The 20,393-nt window shown below is 40.5% G+C and overlaps 1 protein-coding gene across 4 annotated transcripts in view; it reads left to right on the top strand.

Moving 5' to 3' along the window:
• CTNND2 (catenin delta 2) overlaps window positions 1-20,393 on the top strand; it is a 953,172-nt gene that overhangs the window by 765,489 nt on the left and 167,290 nt on the right. For all 4 annotated transcript variants that reach the window (XM_057541331.1, XM_057541330.1, XM_057541332.1 and 1 more), the window contains one exon: window positions 293-476. In XM_057541331.1, the coding sequence (XP_057397314.1) occupies window positions 293-476 (184 nt within the window). The remainder of the gene's footprint in view (window positions 1-292; window positions 477-20,393) is intronic.

The following is a 20,393-nucleotide window of genomic DNA, read 5'->3' as shown; positions in this document are numbered from 1 at the left end:
GTACTTGGGTCCATTGTACTAATTGTGACAGGAGGCCTGGTTGGTATCCTCAATTCCATCAGCGCTCTCAACCTCAGTTACTCTCCACGATGGAACAAAGATAATCATGTTACAGTTCCTCTGCCTACTTGTCAGATTTTCACAGCACTTTTGTAATGGCTTCACACAGATACTCTAAAATGAAGGGCATGCCCTAGCACACGTGCTTACATCATCTTTGTCCCTCCTGCCTGTGCTCTTAACTGGGGAAAACAGTGGCCATCCAAAAGCTCTGTTTGTGTGTATCTTGCAGGAGTCCTTTGGAACCTTTCGTCTTGCGATGCACTCAAAATGCCGATCATACAGGACACCCTGGCCGTGTTGACCAATGCCGTGATCATCCCCCACTCGGGCTGGGAAAATTCACCTCTTCAGGACGATCGGAAAATACAGCTGCATTCCTCACAGGTGCTGCGAAATGCCACTGGATGCCTAAGGTGAGTCCCGTGTCGTTGCTACCTCCCTCTGTCAAGAGGTGCTTTTTGTTTCTGTAACTTTAATTGCTGTTTTGCTAAGGATCAGAGTGTTCTGGAATACTGATATGGCCACAGAGTGCAAGAAGCTGGCGAAGATCATTTCTAATGAGGTACTGAGGAGGTATATGCATCTTCCACTGTCCTCTACCTACCCCAGTATTTGACTTATTTAACATGTTTTCCTAGGTCTTAGGCAAAAAAATAAACATTTTCATTGCAACCAAAAATAGTTTTCTTTGATTGAAAACAATAGTTAACAGTCATTTCCCTTGTTGTGATATATCATGCATCTTGAATAACCAGGCAGACCAATTGGTTAGAAGAAGAGTCTATGACAAATACATAGGGATCTAGTTAACTGTCTCCAGTAGCTATTATTATTTTTTAAAAATTTTCGATGTGACTGCAAGAGCCTGTATTTCTTGAAAATAGCTCTTTAATAAGGACTGTGGTGTGAAATGTCTTTTTTAAATAATAAAAGTAGCAAATGTGTTGTAATTATCTCCCAATGCCTTCTTACAAAACTCATCACCCAGAAATCTCTTGAGATGTTTTAGATGTTTTGTTTAGTTTTTGCTCTCAGAAAAGAATGTAATAATCAAGGTATACGTCTTCCAGACTCTAGAAACCGTGTTTCCAAGGATGTTGTACGTTGTACCAAAGTGGGAAATCTCTGCCGGTTAAGCTTAATGATAGGATGGGTGTGATTTAAAATACCTAGTCAAGGGGCTTCCCTGGTGGCGCAGTGGTTGAGAATCTGCCTGCTAATGCAGGAGACACGGGTTCGAGCCCTGGTCTGGGAGGATCCCACATGCCGCGGAGCGGCTGGGCCCGTGAGCCACGGCTGCTGAGCCTGCGCTTCTGGAGCCTGTGCCCCGCGACGGGAGGGGCCGCGATAGTGAAAGGCCCGCGCACCGCGATGAAGAGTGGCCCCCACTTGCCGCAACTGGAGAAAGCCCTCGCACGAACCAAAGACCCAGCACAGCCAAAAATAAATAAATAAATAAATAAATAAATTAATTAAAAAAATTAAAAAAAAAAAAACCTAGTCAAATAATCTATATTTCAAAAGTAAAATGTACAGAATTGCTTCAGCTTGGCTGCCTCAAAGCTGCCATTTCTCTTACAGTTGATCAGTTTCTAGGTATAAGAACCAGTCTCTACTGGAGAAGGAACAGAATCGCCTTGGTGACATTAATAATAATGACCTCATGAATATTTATAACAGTGCTCTCAGCCTGCAGTCTTGAGAGGGGTGTGTGTGTGTGTTTGTGTGAATGGGCATGCATAAAGGGAGATAAAGAGAGTTGGCCTCCACAAATATCAGTGTGCATTCATGGGCAGGAATAGGAAACCCTCTGACAATTTTGCTTTTCCTCAAGGTCACGAAATAATGATCTTTTGACATGATTTCTCTGGGTAGGCTCCTCCGTAAGTCAAATTTACAGTTCTCTAAACCCCACTTTTGAGACGTCCATTTTATAACCTCTTAAATTCTATTATCCTTCAGAAACCTCCTGCCCCACCAGCAGAAATATAACTCTTGCAAAGCTAAAACTATAAGCACTTCTGACCCTTCTTACCTGATTTTTCTATTTCAGTTATATGCAGCTGTTACAAGTAGTTTTCCTTTCTTAGCATCCTTGACTTGTAAAGAGTGTCATTGCTCCTAATGAAAATCGTGGAAGGAAGTGCCTCAGAATCAATTGTAGACATATTGTATCAATTGTGTCAATTGTAGACATATTGTATCAATTGTGTCAATTGTAGACATATTGTATCAACTGTGTCAATTGTAGACATATTGTATCAATTGTATCAATTGTAGACATATTGTATCAATTGTATCAATTGTAGACATATTGTATCAATTGTATCAATTGTAGACATATGGAATCAATTGTAGACATTTAACTGCTAAGTTCCATCAGTTAAAATTCTCTCTGAATAACATAGTAACATAATTATATATTCATGATGTTTGACGTAAGGATGAAGGATACTGATATGTGAGCGTTCAGCTTCATTTGATGAAAAGTCAGATGAAGAAACCAGACGAGTGTCGGTTCACGGGTCCCCTCTGTAGGTCATCTGGCCAAGTTCACACCCACAGAGGCTTGACCGGTGCTGCTTCTGCTGCCCTCCAGGATTGGCCACATCACAGGAAGCAAAAAGGAGGACATCTGATTTAGAAAGTGTTTCATGTAGCCTAATCGGTTTTTCTCAGTCCAGTTGAAACCAGGTTTAGAGTTTTCCCACTTTTCAGAGTTTATCATGTGAATGACAAAGCAAGATCTTTCAAAATATGATGAATATTTCACTTCCCTCTGAATTCATTAAACTCCTTCTGTTGCCAAAACTTGGCCTTTGTTCACTGGTGCCAAATAGAAACTCAGAGACAGAGTTTTGGGTGAAGTAGAAAGAAATAGCTTTATTGCTTTGCCAGGCCAAGGGGACCACAGTGGGCTACTGCCCTCAAGATAGTGTGTCCCACCCGGGAGGGGGTAGTGAGGAGTCTTATAGTGTTCAAGGAGCACGGCGTGATCAGCTCATGGACATTCTTCTGATTGGTTGGTGGTGAGGTAACTGGGAGTCAGAATTATCAACCTTCTGGTTCCAGCCAGTCTGGGGTCTATGTGCTTTGTGGGCAGCGTACAGTTAACTTCTCCCACCTGGTGGGTGTTTCAGTATCTGCAAAACAGCTCAAAGGACATGGCTCAGAATATCATCTGTAGTCCTTGGGGAAGAACTAAAGGTCCTTGACTTTGTTTAATGGCTAAAGTATTATTATTTTGTCTTGCTTGCCTGTTTTCCTTTCTTTCTGCATTTTCTCACTTCTCTGATTAAATTTATTCTTTGGCTAAAGTTTTTCTACAGACAAAAGGCAGGTGGACGACATGGGTGGGAGTTTATTCCGGGAAGACCTCACAGTGTCCTGCTCGGTTACGCTTCCCTTCTTACAGAAAGAAATATAATTTTTTCTCTCTTATTTAAATGTGTTTATGAATCAGCCTACATTAATGAACAGGTTGGGCTAAGAGAGGAAGAAAATAGCCTTGGGAAGGGACCAAAATGAACTTCTCAAATAAAGACTCAGCAGATGAAAAATTTCAAGAAATTTCTACTATTACCATTTACTTAGAACCAAGTTGGAAACACACCAAAACAGTCATAAATATTTATATCATGATGGAAGATTCTAGATATTAGTCTGTGAGGTTGTAGTTACATTCTTAATTTTTTCAACAGAACCTAGATCTTTATTTACCGTAAAGAAATTACTGTGTGTGCTGTTCCTGCCTTTCAGCAGTTTCGTCCATGAGCATTTGCTAAGTGCCTGCTGTGTGCCAGGGAAGGGCCAGGGAGGCTGAAATAGACATGGCAACCTCTTCTGCCCTTCAGAAACTCCTCTTCTAGTGGAAGACAGTGGTACCCATACAATGAGTCCTAGTATTATATCTTAGTATAATATAAAGCTATGATTAGGATAGTATAGAAGGAAAACCTGGGGAGGGAGTGGCTAACTCAGTGAGTGTGGTCGCAAAAGGTTTCAAGAACCAGGTGAGACTGGGGTCAAGCAGAGAAAGGGCATCACCACTCAACCCTTTGGGAGATGCTCGAGGCCAAAAGGAACAGCAGGAACACGCTGACGCTGACATGGGAGAACTAACTCCAGGATCCGCAGGCAGTCTACAAACCTAGCAGAATTTAGGAAGTGCAGCTTGTTTAGTTGTTCCATTCCAGGTGATAAAGGGCGTTCAAAGCAGAGCTAAGAAGAATGGACTTGAGTCTGTGAGGAACAGAGAGCTATAGCGAAGCTTTGACCAAGAGAACACAATGATCAGCTATGTCTGGGAGCAATTTTACAGGACAGAGTAGAAGCGGGTAGGGAGGGGAGAGGTGACATTAAGAGCAGAGCTGTGAATTTATGGGCTGTCCTGCAGGCTTCATTTCTAAGGTACCTCCTGTAGACAACAGTAAATATCAATATTTTGTTCCATGCGATTAATTTAACCATCACTGATTTGTAGCTATGAGAACTATCTCCATAGCTGTTGTAGTTCTGCTTTTTATCTTGGAAATTTTTTCTTCTTTTTAGTCATACTAGTCTTATTAAAATGGTAGCTTCGCTATCTTATTAAATGTTAGAGAAGTTTTATGACACATATCATTATTTGTATGTAACTGAGGTTTAATAAATCAAATCCCCAAAAACAAAAGGATTTCAAACACACATAACTATGCTAAATTATGGATAATGCAGTAGACTAAGCAAAAGTCCTCCTGGAACTGCAGAAATGATTTAAATATAGTCCTTAAAATGTAAATTAATAACCAGATCATCTCAATTTATAAATCAGATCTGGGCTTATACCTTTGCAGGGAACAATTTTTTTTCTATCACAATATTTAGAAAGAATTTGGTTCTTTGGTGCTTCTTAAAGCAGAAAATAAACTCACAGCACTTGTTCTTCTAGTCATTTCTATGTATTAAATATATATTTTATATGAAAAATGATACAGTGAATTTGTACAAGAAGATGATATAGCGGGTTTGTGTAATATTTGCATACCTTGATCTGGTCCATTAATTTATAGCTTTAATCTTTTTTTCACTTTTAAAGACATTTATTGTTTTCTTTCAAATTTTATAAGCAATACATGTTTATTGCTGACTACTAGAAATACATGAAAGCATAAGCTAATAATTAACAGTCACCCATAATCCTCACCCCCCAGAGATAACCATCGTTAGCATTTTTATACATTTCCTCCCATTGTCTAATATCTTTTTACTCTTTTTTTTTTTAACATCTTCATTGGAGTATAATTGCTTAAAATGTTGTGTTAGTTTCTACTGTATAACAAAGTGAATCATCTATAACTATACATATATCCCCATATCCCCTCCCTCTTGAGTCTCCCTCCCACCCTCCCTATCCCACCCCTCTAGGTAGTCACAAAACACCAAGCTGATCTCCCTGTGCTATGCAGCTGCTTCCCACTAGCTATCTATTTTACATTTGGTAGTATGTATATGTCAATGCTACTCTCTCAGTTCGTCTCAGTTTACCCTTCCCACTCCCCATGTCCTCAAGTCCATTCTCTATGTCTGCATTTTTATTCCTGTCCAGCCCCTACGTTCATCAGAACCATTTTTTCTTTTTTTTTTTAGATTCCATATATATGTGTTAGCGTACGGTATTTGTTTTTCTCTTTCTGACTTACTTCAGTCTGTATGACAGACTCTAGGTCCATCCATCTAACTACAAATAGTTCAATTTCCTTTCTTTTTCTGGCTGAGTAATATTCCATTGTATATATGTGCCACCTCTTCTTTATCCATTCATCTGTTGATGGACACTTAGGCTGCTTCCATGTCCTGGCTATTGTAAATAGTGCTGCAATGAACATTGTGGTACATGACTCCTTTTGAATTATGGTTTTCTCAGGGTATATGCCCAGTAGTGGGCTTGCTGGGTCGTGTGGTAGTTCTATTTTTAGTTTTTTAAGGAACCTCCATACTGTTCTCCATAGTGGCTGTATCAATTTACATTCCCATCAACAGTGCAAAAGTGTTCCCTTTTCTCCACACCCTCTCCAGCATTTATTGTTTGTAGATTTTTTGATGATGGCCATTCTGATTGGTGTGAGGTGATACCTCATTGTAGTTTTGATTTGCATTTCTCTAATGATTAGTGATGTTGAGCATCCTTTCATGTGTTTGTTGGCAATCTGTATATCTTCTTCAGAGAAATGTCTATTTAGATCTTCTGCCCATTTTTGGATTGGGTTGTTTGTTTTTTTGATATTGAGCTACATGGACTGCTTGTATATTTTGGAGATTAATCCTTTGTCCATTGCTTCGTTTGCAAATATTTTCTCCCATTCTGAGGGTTGTCTTTTCATCTTGTTTATGGCTTCCTTTGCTGTGAAAAAGCTTTTCAGTTTCATTAGGTCCCATTTGTTTAATTTTGTATTTATTTCCATTTCTCTAGGAAGTGGGTCAAAAAGGATCTTGCTGTGATTTATGTCATAGTGTGTTTTGCCTATGTTTTCCTCTAAGAGTTTGATGGTGTCTGGCCTTACATTTAGGTCTTTAATCCATTTTGAGTTTATTTTTGTGTTTGGTGTTAGGGAGTGTTCTAATTTCATTCTTTTACGTGTAGCTGTCCAGTTTTCCCAGCACCACTTATTGAAGAAGCTGTCTTTTCTCCATTGTATATTCTTGCCTCCTTTATCAAAGATAAGGTGACCACATGTGTGTGGGTTTATCTCTGGGCTTTCTATCCTGTTCCACTGACCTATATTTCTGTTTTTGTGCCAGTACCATACTGTCTTGATTACTTTAGCTTTGTAGTATAGTCTGAAGTCAGGGAACCTGATTCCTCCAGCTCCGTTTTTCTTTCTCAAGATTGCTTTGGCTATTCGGAGTCTTTTGTGTTTCCATACAAATTGTGAAATTTTTTGTTCTAATTCTGTGAAAAATGCCATTGGTAGTTTTATAGGGATTGCATTGAATCTGTAGATTGCTTTGGGTAGTATAGTCATTTTCACAATGTTGATTTTTCCAGTCCAAGAATATGGTATATCTCTCCATCTGTTTGTATCATCTTTAATTTCTTTCATCACTGTCTTATAGTTCTGCATACAGGTCTTTTGTCTCCTTAGGTAGGTTTATTCCTATGTATTTTATTCTTTTTGTTGCAGTGGTAAATGGGAGTGTTTCCTTGATTTCTCTTTCAGATTTTTCGTCGTTAGTGTATAGGAATGCAAGCGATTTCTGTGCATTAATTTTTTTTTTAATTTATTTATTATTATTTATTTATTATTTATTTTTGGCTGTGTTGGGTCTTCGTTTCTGTGCGAGGGCTTTCTCTAGTTGCGGCAAGCGGGGGCCACTCTTCACCGCGGTGCGCGGGCCTCTCACTGTCACGGCGTCTCTTGTTGTGGAACACAGACTCCAGACGCGCAAGCTCAGTAGTTGTGGCTCATGGGCCTAATTGCTCCACGGCATGTGGGATCCTCCGAGACCAGGGCTCGAACCCGTGTCCCCTGCATTGGCAGGCAGATTCTCAACCACTGCGCCACCAGGGAAGCCCCTGTGCATTAACTTTGTATCCTGCTACTTTACCAAATTCATTGATTAGTCCTAGTAGTTTTCTGGTAGCATCTTAGGATTCTCTATGTATAGTATCATGTCATCTGCAAACAGTGACAGTTTTACTTCTTCTCTGATTTGGATTCCTTTTATTTCTTTTTCTTCTCTGATAGCTGTGGCTAAACCTTCCAAAACTATGTTGAATAATAGCAGTGAGAGTGGGCAACCTTGTCTTCTTCCTGATGTTAGAGGAAATGGTTTCAGTTTCACCACTGAGAACGATGTTGGCTGTGGGTTTGTCATATATGGCCTTTATTATGTTGAGGTAGGTTCCCTCTATGCCTGCTTTCTGGAGGGTTTTTATCATAAATGGGTGTTGAATTTTGTGGAAAGCTTTTTCTGCATCTATTGAGAGGATTGTATGGTTTTTATCCTTCAGTTTCTTAATATGGTGTATCACATTGATTGATTTGCATATGTTGAAGAATCCTTGCATTCCTGGGGCAAACCCCACTTGATCATGATGTATGATCCTTTTAATGTGCTGTTGGATTCTGTTTGCTAGCATTCTGTTGCAGATTTTTGCATCTATGTTCATCAGTGATATTGGCCTGTAGTTTTCTTTCTTTGTGACATCTTTGTCTGGTTTTGGTATCAGGGTGATGGTGGCCTCATAGAATGAGTTTGGGAGTGTTCCTCCCTCTGCAATATTTTGGAAGAGTTTGAGAAGGATAGGTGTTAGCTCTTCTCTAAATGTTTGATAGAATTTGCCTGTGAAGCCATCTGGTCCTGGGTTTTTGTTTGTTGGAAGATTTTAAATCACAGTTTCAGTTTCATTGCTTGTGATTGATCTGTTTGTATTTTATATTTCTTCCTGGTTCAGTCTCGGAAGGTTGTGCTTTTCTAAGAATTTGTCCATTTCTTCCAGGTTGTCCATTTTGTTGGCATATAGTAGTTGGCTTGTAGTAATCTCTCATGATCCTTTGTATTTCTGCAGTGTCAGTGGTTACTTCTCCTTTTTCATTTCTAATTCTATTGATTTGAGTCTTCTCCCTTTTTTTCTTGATGAGTCTGGCTAATGGTTTATCAATTTTGTTTATCTTCTCAAAGAACCAGCTTTTAGTTTTATTGATCTTTGTTATTGTTTCTTTCATTTCTTTTTCATTTATTTCTGATCTGTTCTTTATGATTTCTTTCCTTCTGCCATCTTTGGGCTTTTTTTGTTCTTCTTTCTCTAATTGCTTTAGGTGTAAGGCTAGGTTGTTTATTTGAGATTTTTCTTGTTTCTTGAGGTAGGATTGTATTGCTATAAACTTCCCTCTTAGAACTGCTTTTGCTGTGTCCCAGAGGTTTTGGGTCATCATGTTTTCCCTGTCATTTCTTCCTAGGTATTTTTTTATTTCCTCAGTAATCTCTTCATTATTTAGTAGTGTATTGTTTAGCCTCCATGTGTTTGTATTTTTTACAGTTTTTTCCTGTAATTGATATGTAGTCTCATACCGTTGTGGTCAGAAAAGTTACTTGATATGATTTCAATTTTCTTAAATTTACCAAGGCTTGATCTGTGACCCAAGATATGGTCTGTTCTGGAGAGTGTTCCATGAGCACTTGAGAAGGAAGTGTATTCTGTTGTTTTTGGATGGAATGTCCTATAAATATCAAATAAGTCCATCGTGTTTAATGTGTCATTTAAAGCTTGTGTTTCCTTATCTATTTTCATTTTGGATGATCTGTCCATTGGTGAAAGTGGGGTGTTAAAAGTCCCCTACTATGATTGTGTTACTGTCTATTTCCCCTTGTATGGCTGTTAGCATTTGCCTTATGTATTGAGGTGCTTCTATGTTGGGTGCATAAATATTTACAATTGTTATATCTTCTTCTTGGATTGATCCCTTGATCATTATGTAGTGTCTTTCTTTGTCTCTTGTAACAGTCTTTATTTTAAAGTCTATCTTGTCTGATATGAGTATTGCTACTCCAGCTTTCTTTTGATTTCCGTTTGCATAGAATATTTTTTTCCATCCCCCCACTTTCAGTCAGTATGTGTCCCTAGGTCTGAAGTGGGTCTATTGTAGATAACATATATACAGGTCTTGTTTTTGTATCCATTCAGCCACTCTGTATCTTTTGGTTGGAGTGTTTAATCCATTTACATTTAACATAATTATCAATATGTATGTTCCTATCACCTTTTTCTTAATTCTTTTGGGTTTGTTTTTGTAGGTCTTTTCCTTCTCTTGTGTTTCCTGCCTAGAGAAGTTCCTTTAGCATTTGTTGTAAAGCTGGTTTGGGGGTGCGGAATTCTCTTAACTTTTGCTTGTCTGTAAAGCTTTTAATTTCTCTGTCGAATCTGAATGGGATCCTTGCTGGGTAGAGTAATCTTGGTTGTAGGTTTTTCCCTTTCATCACTTTAAATATGTCCTGCCACTCCCTTCTGGCTTGTAGAGTTTCTGCTGAAAGATCAGCTGTTAACCTTATGGGGATTCCCTTCTATGTTATTTGTTGCTTTTCCCTTGCTGCTTTTAAGATTTTTTCTTTGTATTTAACTTTGATCGTTTGATTAATATGTGTCTTGGTGTGCTTCTCCTTGGATTTATCCTGTATGGGACTCTCTGTGCTTCCTGGACTTGATTAACTATTTCCTTTCTCATGTTAGGGAAGTTTTCAAGTATAATCTCTTCAAATATTTTCTCAGACCCTTTCTTTTTCTCTTCTTCTTCTGGGACCCCTATAATTCGAATGTTGGTGCATTTAATGTTGTCCCAGAGGTCTCTGAGACTGTCCTCAATTCTTTTCATTCTTTTTTCTTTATTCTGCTCTGCTGTAGTTATTTCCTCTATTTTATCTTCCAGGTCACTTATCCGTTTTCTGCCTCAGTTACTCTGCTATTGATTCCTTCTAGAGAATTTTTAATTTCATTTATTGTGTTGTTCATCATTGTTTGTTTGCTCTTTAGCTCTTCTAGGTCCTTGTTAAACGTTTCTTGTATTTTCTCCATTCTATTTCCAAGATTTTGGATCATCTTACTATCATTACTCTGAATTCTTTTTCAGGTAGACTGCCTATTTCCTCTTCCTTTGTTTGGTCTGGTGGGTTTTTACCTTGCTTCTTCATCTACTGCATATTTCTCTGTCTTCTCATTTTGTTTACCTTTGTTTGGGATCTCCTTTTCGCAGGCTGCAGATTCATAGTTCCCGTTGTTTTTGGTGTCTGACTTCAGTGGGTGAGGTTCGTTCAGTGGCTTGTGCAGGCTTCCTCGTGGAGGGGACTGGTGCCTGTGTTCTGCTGGGTGGGGCTGGATCTTGTCTTTCTGGTGGGCAGGGCCGCATCTGGTGGTGTGTTTTGGGGTGTCTGTGAACTTAGTATGATTTTAGACAGCCTCTCTGCTAATAGGTGGGGTTGTGTTCCTATCTTCCTAGTTGTTTGGCATGGGGCGTCCAGCACTGGGGCTTGCTGGCCGTTTGGTGGAGCTGGGTCTTAGTGTTGAGACGGAGATCTCTGGGAGAGCTCTCACCGACTGATATTTCGTGCTGCCATGAGGTCTCTGGTGGTCCAATGTCCTGAACTTGGCTCTCCCATGTCAGAGGCTGAGGCCTGACACCAGGCCTGAGCACAAAGACCCTGTCAGCCACATAGATATGTTACAGGGTCTTTTTCCTCCTAGGGACTCGGCCAGGATTTCAGGCAGTGGGCTCTGAGTCCAAAAATTGCCTCTATTTGGGAACTTGCCAAACACGACACCGGAGAGGCTTCAACATTTTCTTGGAGTTGGTTTGCTCTCTTGTACTTCTCCCATTGCCACAAAAAAACCTTCCCAGAGTAGCTGCTGCTCCTTTATCCTTAATTCCCCAACTGAACACTCTTTCTACTCTTGAAAGTTACCTAAATTGTATAAAAATGCCTCCGTTGCATGTTATAAGTCTTTACCCATGTGTCATAACCATCACTATCATATTCCATGAAATCAGGCTAAAACATAAGCACGTGATTTAGGACCTTGTTTGTGTGGTAAAAGAAAACAATAACTTGCATTTGTTCTACAAAGTGTGCCATGTGTGTGTGTTTGTATGTGTGTGTTTAAGGAATTCTTAAAAAACTCTGGAAACGAAATGTGACTACTTTGGCATAAACCAAGTGAGTTGTCACAACCGGCAAACAATTCAGTTCCCTTGGTGTGATTTATGGCTATTCCACTGGGTCAAGGCAAAGAAAACTAGTAACTGTAAGAAAATAAACTGTGTACAAAATATTTCTTACTACTGAACTTCTCTTGCTCTTTTAGATCTTCTTTATTAGGGAACCATCTTGAAAACTAAGGCATTATTTTCAAGGACCATTCTGTTGTCTAAAATTCTTTTAAATTATTTCCTTTTTTATACTTCAGTTATAGAAATTCTCCAAAGCCTTTGTTGGGAGTTAAATATAATTCAGTCCTTGACATAATCATACATTTTATAAATTTGTTTTGAGATTGTATTTTTGTCATTACCATTCATTGTCAGACAATACTTTGTATAAAAAAAAGTACAAGGAACAAGGTAGCATGAGGTCACTATTTAATGTATTTAATATGTGAGATGTCAGTTAAGTTGGATTCAGTATCTGTCCTCAGGTAATGTTATCCCTGATACTGAGTTGGAATAGGAAGTCTCATTTCTCAAGAATTGCAGAGAAATTGAAGACGGGAGCTGTGTGTGTGTGTGTCTGTGTGTCTGTGTTTTGTGTGAGTGTATGCGGGGGGCAGTTTGTTCATTCATTCATTGCAAGTTATGACCTGGCAACATAGTAGATATTCATTAAATCATTTTACACACTGTCCATAGAGACACGATTTTTATGTAAAATTAAAATGAGTATTTTTATTCATAAAATTCCTGACTTCCAAGGACCAGGAAGTTCTGCTTTGAATACATCATTCATTCTCCTATTTATTATAAGTTCAAAAGCTCATGTGTATTAAGTCGTGAAGCCAGTATTTTCACCCACATCCTGACTCCTGATCCACACCATCCCCACTATACCACACTGAGGGGAAATATAATGTTATGTGAGATGAGATTGCAGATCTGTGCTAGAGCAACACAAACAAACACACGACCAATGAATGGACAGCACTCTTCTTTGTGCCGGTTCTTTTGATTTGCTTCTCAACATTTACCAAGTGACATCCACTCAGCCAACATCCCTTTTGCCTTTAATTGTCATCTGTCTTCTCCCTCCCCCTTGTTTCTTACTTTCCCTTCTCCTCCTTTACGATCCAAGGTATGGATGGCAGGGGACCCAGACAGAGTTAGTCACAAAGCCCCACCTAAGTCCCTTCTCTCCACCTCCATCTTAAATCTTAATTTTGACAATTAGAACGATGAGTGTCTTTTTTTTTTAAGACTACATTTTAAGGCATGTTCTAGATAGTAGAGTTGACATTATTTTTCCAGTCTTAGATTCCTCCATCCTTTTACTGATGACTTAAAATGAGTTAATATTTTTGGCTTGTTTCTATAGCTACAGTTTCAAGAATATATAAAGAAAATGAAATGTAAAAGAAAATAAAACTCTTTTCCAAGGATAGTATTTCCTAACCTAGTGTAGCTTATAACTCCAGTAGGAGCATATAGTAGGTAAAAGTAAATTGATCAGATCATTATCGGAGAACATTATTCTCAATTTTTGTTCCTAGCAGGATTCAAACTTGTTTATGTCATTTCAAGGTGGGAAGCTGAGGCTAGGAATATAAGCAATTACTATTCTGAAGGAGTATACCTCTTTATTTTTCAGAAAGGAAAAAAAGATTATAAATGCAAATTGTACCACTCTTAAATATTCAAAAGCTTATCAGAGTGAAATTTAAGTTGGAAAAAAGGTCTATGCCTTAGTAAGCTAAAATCTAGAACACTAACATTGTCCAATCTTTAGACAAATTAAAATGCCTTAAAAGACTGTCCAGTTTCTCAAGCCTTCTCTTTGGCAGTACGTGTTGTACCAATATCGATGGTGGTGCCCACCCCACCAGCCTCAAGAACAGGACATACTAACTGGGAACATTCTAAAGAGAAGAGCCTCTTGGCTTTGCCTTTTCTTTCTTTTTTTTTAACATCTTTATTGGAGTATAATTGCTTTACAATGGTGTGTTAGTTTCTGCTTTATAACAAAGTGAATCAGCTATACGTATACATATATCCCCATGTCTCTTTCCTCTTGCGTCTCCCTCCCATCCTCCCTATCCCACCCCTCTAGGTGGACACAAAGCACCGAGCTGATCTCCCTGTGCTGTGCAGCTGCTTCCCACTAGCTATCTAGTCCATTCTGTACATCTGCGTCTTCATTCCTGTCCTGCCCCTAGGTTCTTCAGAACCATTTTTTTTTTTTTTTAGATTTCATATATATGTGTTAGCATACGGTATTTGTTTTTCTCTTTCTGACTTACTTCACTCTGTATGACAGACTCTAGGTCCATCTAGATTTCATATATATGTGTTACCATATGGTATTTGTTTTTCTCCTTCTGACTTACTTCACTCTGTATGACAGACTCTAGGTCCATCTAGATTTCATATATATGTGTTAGCATACGGTATTTGTTTTTCTCCTTCTGACTTACTTCACTCTGTATGACAGACTCTAGGTCCATCCATCTCACTACAAATAACTCAATTTCATTTCCTTTTATGGGCTTTGCCTTTTCTAAAAAGGCATGGTGAATCTTCATAGGAAGATGGCATATCACATTGACATAGCAAAAATTTAAGCACATATAAAATATAAAATGAAAAGGTAAAGCCCTTAGTCCTTTTCCATTTAAAATTCATTTTGGGGTAGGAAATGAAATTTTTCAAAAGCTGACCTATTTGTTCCTGAAATATCTATCCATCACTGAGAAAAGAGGATAGAAATGGAAAAGCAGATCTCTTAAATTTTGTTGGAGGAACAAGTTGGTAAGAATGATGGCAGCTAGATTATGGGATTCTGGGAGGTGGTGGCACGTGGGGCTGGCGGCAGTTGGAGCTGGGGGGTGCTGGGCAAGGGGTGGGCCTTGTCTCTGCACACTTCCTACCAGCCCCACCCTTTCCCACCCTGTCCCCAGTACACATGCCTCATTTGTCCCCCTTTTCTAATTTTGTCTTTTGTTCCAATTCTGCTCAATTAAAGCTTTAATTTTTAATAAAAAATTATAAATATGTCCTAAAATAAATTAGGGAAAATGATAGATCAACCTAGGACTTAATTATGCATGAAGTTATTGTGCTAGTTTTTTCTTTTTTATGCTTAACGATGCCTCCAGGGAAACCACTTTTCTGTGGCCTTAATCAGGTGATTTAGACCTTGAAATTGATTCAGTTGTGTACCTGTGATTGTTTCACTGCACAGTGTGTAATCAACTGCCTTCCAATAACCTTTGGCTGGAATAATTATCACCTTCAGCCAAAATGTGTGTTGACCAACAGCACACTGAAGGCTCACTAGTGAAGGTCACACTGACTCAGCCTATGGACAAGCTCATTTTGGCTGAGGTCACTGCAGTAGGTTGGATAAGTGTCCCCCAAAATCTGTGTCAACCAGGAACCTCAGAATGTGACTCTGTTTGGAAATAGGGTCTTTGCAGATATAATTAGTTAAGTTAAGGTAAGGTCATACTGCAAATACCATATAACTCATATGTGCAATCTAAAATACGACACAAACCAACATATCTACGAAAGAGAAACAGACTCACAGACATAGAGAACAGACTTGTGGTTGCCAAGGCGGAGGGGGTGTGGGGGAGGGATGGATTGGGAGTTTGGGATTAGCAGATGCAAACTATTATATATAGGATGGATAAACAACAGGGTCTACTGTAGAGCACAGGGAACTATGTTCAATAGATTGTGATAAACCATAATGGAAAATAATATGAAAAAGAATGTGTATGTGTACAATTGAATCACTTAGCTATACAGCAGAAATTAACACAACATTGTAAATCAACTATACAACAAAATTATTTTTTAAAAAATGAGGTCACACTGAATTAGGGTAGGCCCTAAATCTAAGGTATGGTATCTTTATTTTTTTTTTTAAATAAATTTATTTATTTATTTATTTCTGGCTGTGTTGGGTCTTGGTTGCGGCACGCAGGCTTTCTCTAGTTGTGGCAAGCGGGGGCTACTCTTCATTGTGGTGCACGGGCTTCTCATTGCGGTGGCTTCTCTTGTTGTGGAGCACGGGCTCTAGGCACACAAGCTCAGTAGTTGTGGCTCGCAGGCTCAGTAGTTGTGGCCCACAGGCTCAGTAGTTGTGGCTCGTGGGCTATAGAGCGCAGGCTCAGTAGTTGTGGTGCACGGGCTTAGTTGCTCCGCAGCATGTGGGATCTTCCCAGACCAGGGCTCGAACCCGTGTCCCGTGCATTGGCAGGCGGATTCTTAACCACTGTGCCACCAGGGAAGCCCTAAAGCGTGGTATCTTTATTAGAAGAGGACATACACACAGAGACACACAGAGAGGAAATCCGTGTGAAGACAGAGGTGGAGACTGGAGTGATGCAGCCATAAGCCAAGGAATGACAAGGGCTGCCGGCAACCACGGGAAGCTAGGAGGAGGCAAACGGTTCTTCTCCAGAGCCTTCAGAGAGATCACAGCCCTGCTGACACCTTGATTTTGGACTTCTAATCTCCAGAACTATGCAAGAATAACATTCTGTCGTTTAAGCCACCAGACCGTGGCACTTTGTTCCGGCAGCTCCGGGAGCCTGATAAGGTCACCCTAGTAAGGAACCCAGTGGAGTCTGCCAGGCAGAGCAGCCACCCGAGGACACAGCACCGGAAAATAAAGGGGTGAATAACTCAGAGAAGCTGCCTGTCCCCAAACAGTGCCCACACCCTGAACACATACAAACAGATCCAGATAGAAAGCCGTTTTTCCCTAAGCCAAGGCCATTCCCCTCCATAGCTCACGTTCAAGGTGGCTCACCCCCTGCGGCAGGACTGGCTCTGCAAGCCCAGGTGAGGCTGCCTCCGCCAAAGAAGTTCAAATCCAACCTCTTTGATAGGTGGCCGTGAAAGAAGCATCTCCCCATGTGTGGATCCGAGGCTTATGTTTTCTGCCCATTTATGAGCCAGCCTCCCTTTCCCTCCTGACTTTGAACTTGCTTCCGAAAGTTAGGAGGACTTGTTGGCTGTGAACTTGTTGGGTACCATGGACAGCCAGCAGTCATTCTCGGGTCTCATGCAGAGCATGTGACATGACTTAAGTCTCATTTAAGGAAGTCGGCTCCAGCAACTGTGTACAGAATGAATGCTCTCTGGATTTAGTGTGAAACGTGACTTTTTTCCATTTAAAATATCACAAATCAGGGACTTCCCTGGTGGCGCAGTGGTTAAGAATCCGCCTGCCAATGCAGGGGACAGGGGTTCGAGCCCGGGTCTGGGAAGATCCCACGTGCCGCGGAGCAACTAAGCCTGTGCGCCACAGCTACTGAGCCCACGTGCCACAACTACTGAAGCGTGCGTGCCTAGAGCCGGTGCTCTGCAACAAGAGAAGCCACCGCAATGAGAAGCCCGCGCACCGCAACAAAGAGTAGCCGCTGCTCGCCGCAACTAGAGAAAGCCCGCACGCAGCAACAAAGACCCAATGCAGCCAAAAATAATTAAATAAATATTTTTTTTTAATGATAAAATATCATAAATCAATATCCTAAAGATCCCTTCCTGGCCCTTATTATCATTTCAGCGTGAACTGTGGGTAAAGCCTTGCTGAGTATCCTTTTTCACTTTTTAAAAATCTGCCAGCGCAAAATGGCAACTCGGATCGGATCGGCATTACTGTCTGGCTGTGTTACATTTCGTAGTGAGCACGTAGGGCTTTATCTCCAGCGGAAATAATTTGCATAAGGCTGGCATTGCTAACTAACATCCGCAGCTCATTTCCTGGTACCGCCCAGTCATTTCTTTATTTTTATTATTCTGTTCCCACTTCAGCATCTTGTCCTCAAGGACGACAATATACAACCCTAATTTTTTCCATCTCTCTCTGTGTACAGAGAATGTTATTAAGGCCGTCAGAAGGGCTGCACTGTGCCTTTGCTTATGAGTATAATTAAACTCAGACCCTCAATTAGTCATTTTAACCCATATAACGGATGAGCGCTTGGTCCCGTGGTGCCACTAATTGTAGAGTGACCTTGAGAAAACCCCATCACAAAGTCATACTAGTGATAATCACACTCTCCCTAGAAAGCTCCTAGGAAATTTATTTTATCTGGTTTACTCTTGCGTTAGACGCAGGAAAGGAGAATTATTATTATTTTTATGTTAAGTTCAGTTGGTTGCCAATATTATGCATCTAATAAAAAAGAATCTGTCTTTTAAAGTATTTTTAAGTCTTGTAGAATGAGCTCTGGATTTATCCCAATCTTGTGTTGCCGCTGAATTGAGTACCCTTACCCAGGCCCTGAAAAGGGGAGGACCTAGTCTACGCGGATGCTATGCACAGGCACGACACCACTCACCCCACCCACACTCCGTCTCGACACCACTCACCCCACCCACACTCCGTCTCGACACCACTCACCCCGCCCACACTCCGTCTCCCCACACCTGCTCCTAAAGCAGGGGGTGCTCCCCACCTGAGCGGCTCCCCACTTCCTGGTCAGTGTATCTATATGGAGGCAAAGTGGATGGTTTTCTTGAGTCATGACTCAATAATAAAGGTCCTCTTTGAAGGAAGGGGACAGAATCCAGGGGGGCAGAATGAGTAGGGGGGTCTTAGGAGTCCATCAGAGAGGATGGTTGGGCTGCCCATCTCTGCAGCTCCATCAGTGACGGGGGCTCCAGTTTCCATGGTGCCCCCCAATGCCTCTAACTCACTTCCTCTTACCTAATCAGAAGGAGGTGTGGTGGTTTGTACCCTTATCACTTTGCTTGGGCTGTCATAACAAGGCACCACAGATGGGGTGGCTTAAACCGCAGAAATGTATTGTCTCGCAGTTCTAGAGCTTAGAAGTCTAAGATTAGGATGTTGGCAGGGCTGGTTCTCCCAGGCTTCTGTCCTCAACTTGCAGGTGGGCACCTACTGGCCATGTCCTCACTTGGTCTCCCCTCTGTGCGTCTGTGTCCTGATCTCCTCTTCCTCTAAGGACACCATTCATATTGGATTAGGGCCCAGGCTAAAGACCTCATTTTATCTTAATTACCTCTTTGAAGACAATTTTTAAATACAGTAACATTCTGAGGTACAGGGGGTTAGGACCTAACATCTGAGCTTGGGAGGGACATAGTTCAGCCCATAATAATACTCCAATAGTTGGCTTTCACTGTTTGTTCTCACTTTGGGAAACAATTTTTAATAAATTAAAACATTCTTCTAGCAAGGTCTTGTTGACCATTATGAAGCCTATTTTAATTTATTGTATAACAAAGCCAAAATCATACTTACTCCCTAGCCAAAAAAAAAAAGCTAATGTTAACTTTCTGTCTCTATTTCCAAGTGGAAGTAATCGTAAAAATATGCGACAGGCTGACACTTTACTTTTCTTACCTTCAAGGAGAGGTGGTCACCAATGGAACTTCAAGAAATTATATAGCAACATAAGAATTATAAAAAGCCAATTAATGAATTTGTTCTTGAATTGGGGTTTATGTACTGAACTATTGACATAGTAAATTCTTGTACTTTGATGAAATCAATAAGTTAATTTAACAACCAAAGAGGGATCTTAGAAAATCTATTCATCTTAAATTCTAGTTATTGAATGTATATGACCTTTGATTTGAAGTTAGGAGATCTGCATTTGAGCTTTAACTTTAATAGTCTTGCCAATTGTCCTGAGGGAAACTAGGCTACATTATCCTGGTGTCAAATTCCATGGTTATAAAGGAGTGGTTTGGACTAGATGTCCTTGATGAAATGTTAAAAAAAAAAAAAGAAGAAGAAGTAAAGCATGATCAGGGTATTTGCTAGCTGACCCCAAGTTGGAATCCCCAAAAAAGGCATCCCTGAAGGAGGTATCCTCAAGGAAGGCATCCACAGGCTCTAGGGCCTGGCCTTTGGCCTTACCTGGTAAGAAACTTGACCTTCAAGCTGCAAGACCATCAGGAGAAAATTAGCTCTTGGCCTAGCACCAACTAAAAGCTCATCATAATGCTGTGCTTCTTTAATATGCATGCTGTTTAATGCAATTGTCACAATAATCTAGTGAGGTAGGAGTTCCTATTCCATTTTACAAATCGAGAAGCTGATATCCTTAAGGGCAAGAGTAACTTGTCCCAAGTCATACAACTAGTAAGAGACTGAAAGGTGATGTAAGTCCCAGGTTGCAGGATACCACAGCTGGGTTCCTCTCCCTTCACCATATTCCATAAGCCAGAGATGAAAGGCAGCTTAAGAACACATGTGTCTATTTACACAGAGGAGAGGTTGCTGACTCACTTGGGATCCTATGAGAAGCATTCACTGAGATGGAAATAGATCCATGCACAATATTTAATTAAGGAAAACCCCCGAGAGGAAAGATGGGTGGGAACCAGAGGAGCTGGGAACCATGAAACCATGATGCAGGTCTGACCCCAAGGGAAGGCAGGCAGGCAGGAAGGAAGGGAGGGAGGAAGGAAGGATTGAAATGTCTTAGACTCCAGGGGAGTTCAGCAAGACCACTGGAGACTTCTCCAGCCCAAGTCATCCTTCAAAGGAGTCCCCCATTTCCCAGGAACAGGCTTGTCTTTTCACTGCCACCGAGCTCAGTTGCTGGCTGGGAACCTCTGTGCGAGGTGAGGCCTCTGCAGGAAGGCAAACACTGACAGATT

Source organism: Balaenoptera acutorostrata, chromosome 2 (assembly GCF_949987535.1).
Source record: "Balaenoptera acutorostrata chromosome 2, mBalAcu1.1, whole genome shotgun sequence".
Lineage (NCBI taxonomy): Eukaryota > Metazoa > Chordata > Mammalia > Artiodactyla > Balaenopteridae > Balaenoptera > Balaenoptera acutorostrata.
This window is presented reverse-complemented; position numbering and strand designations above follow the sequence as displayed.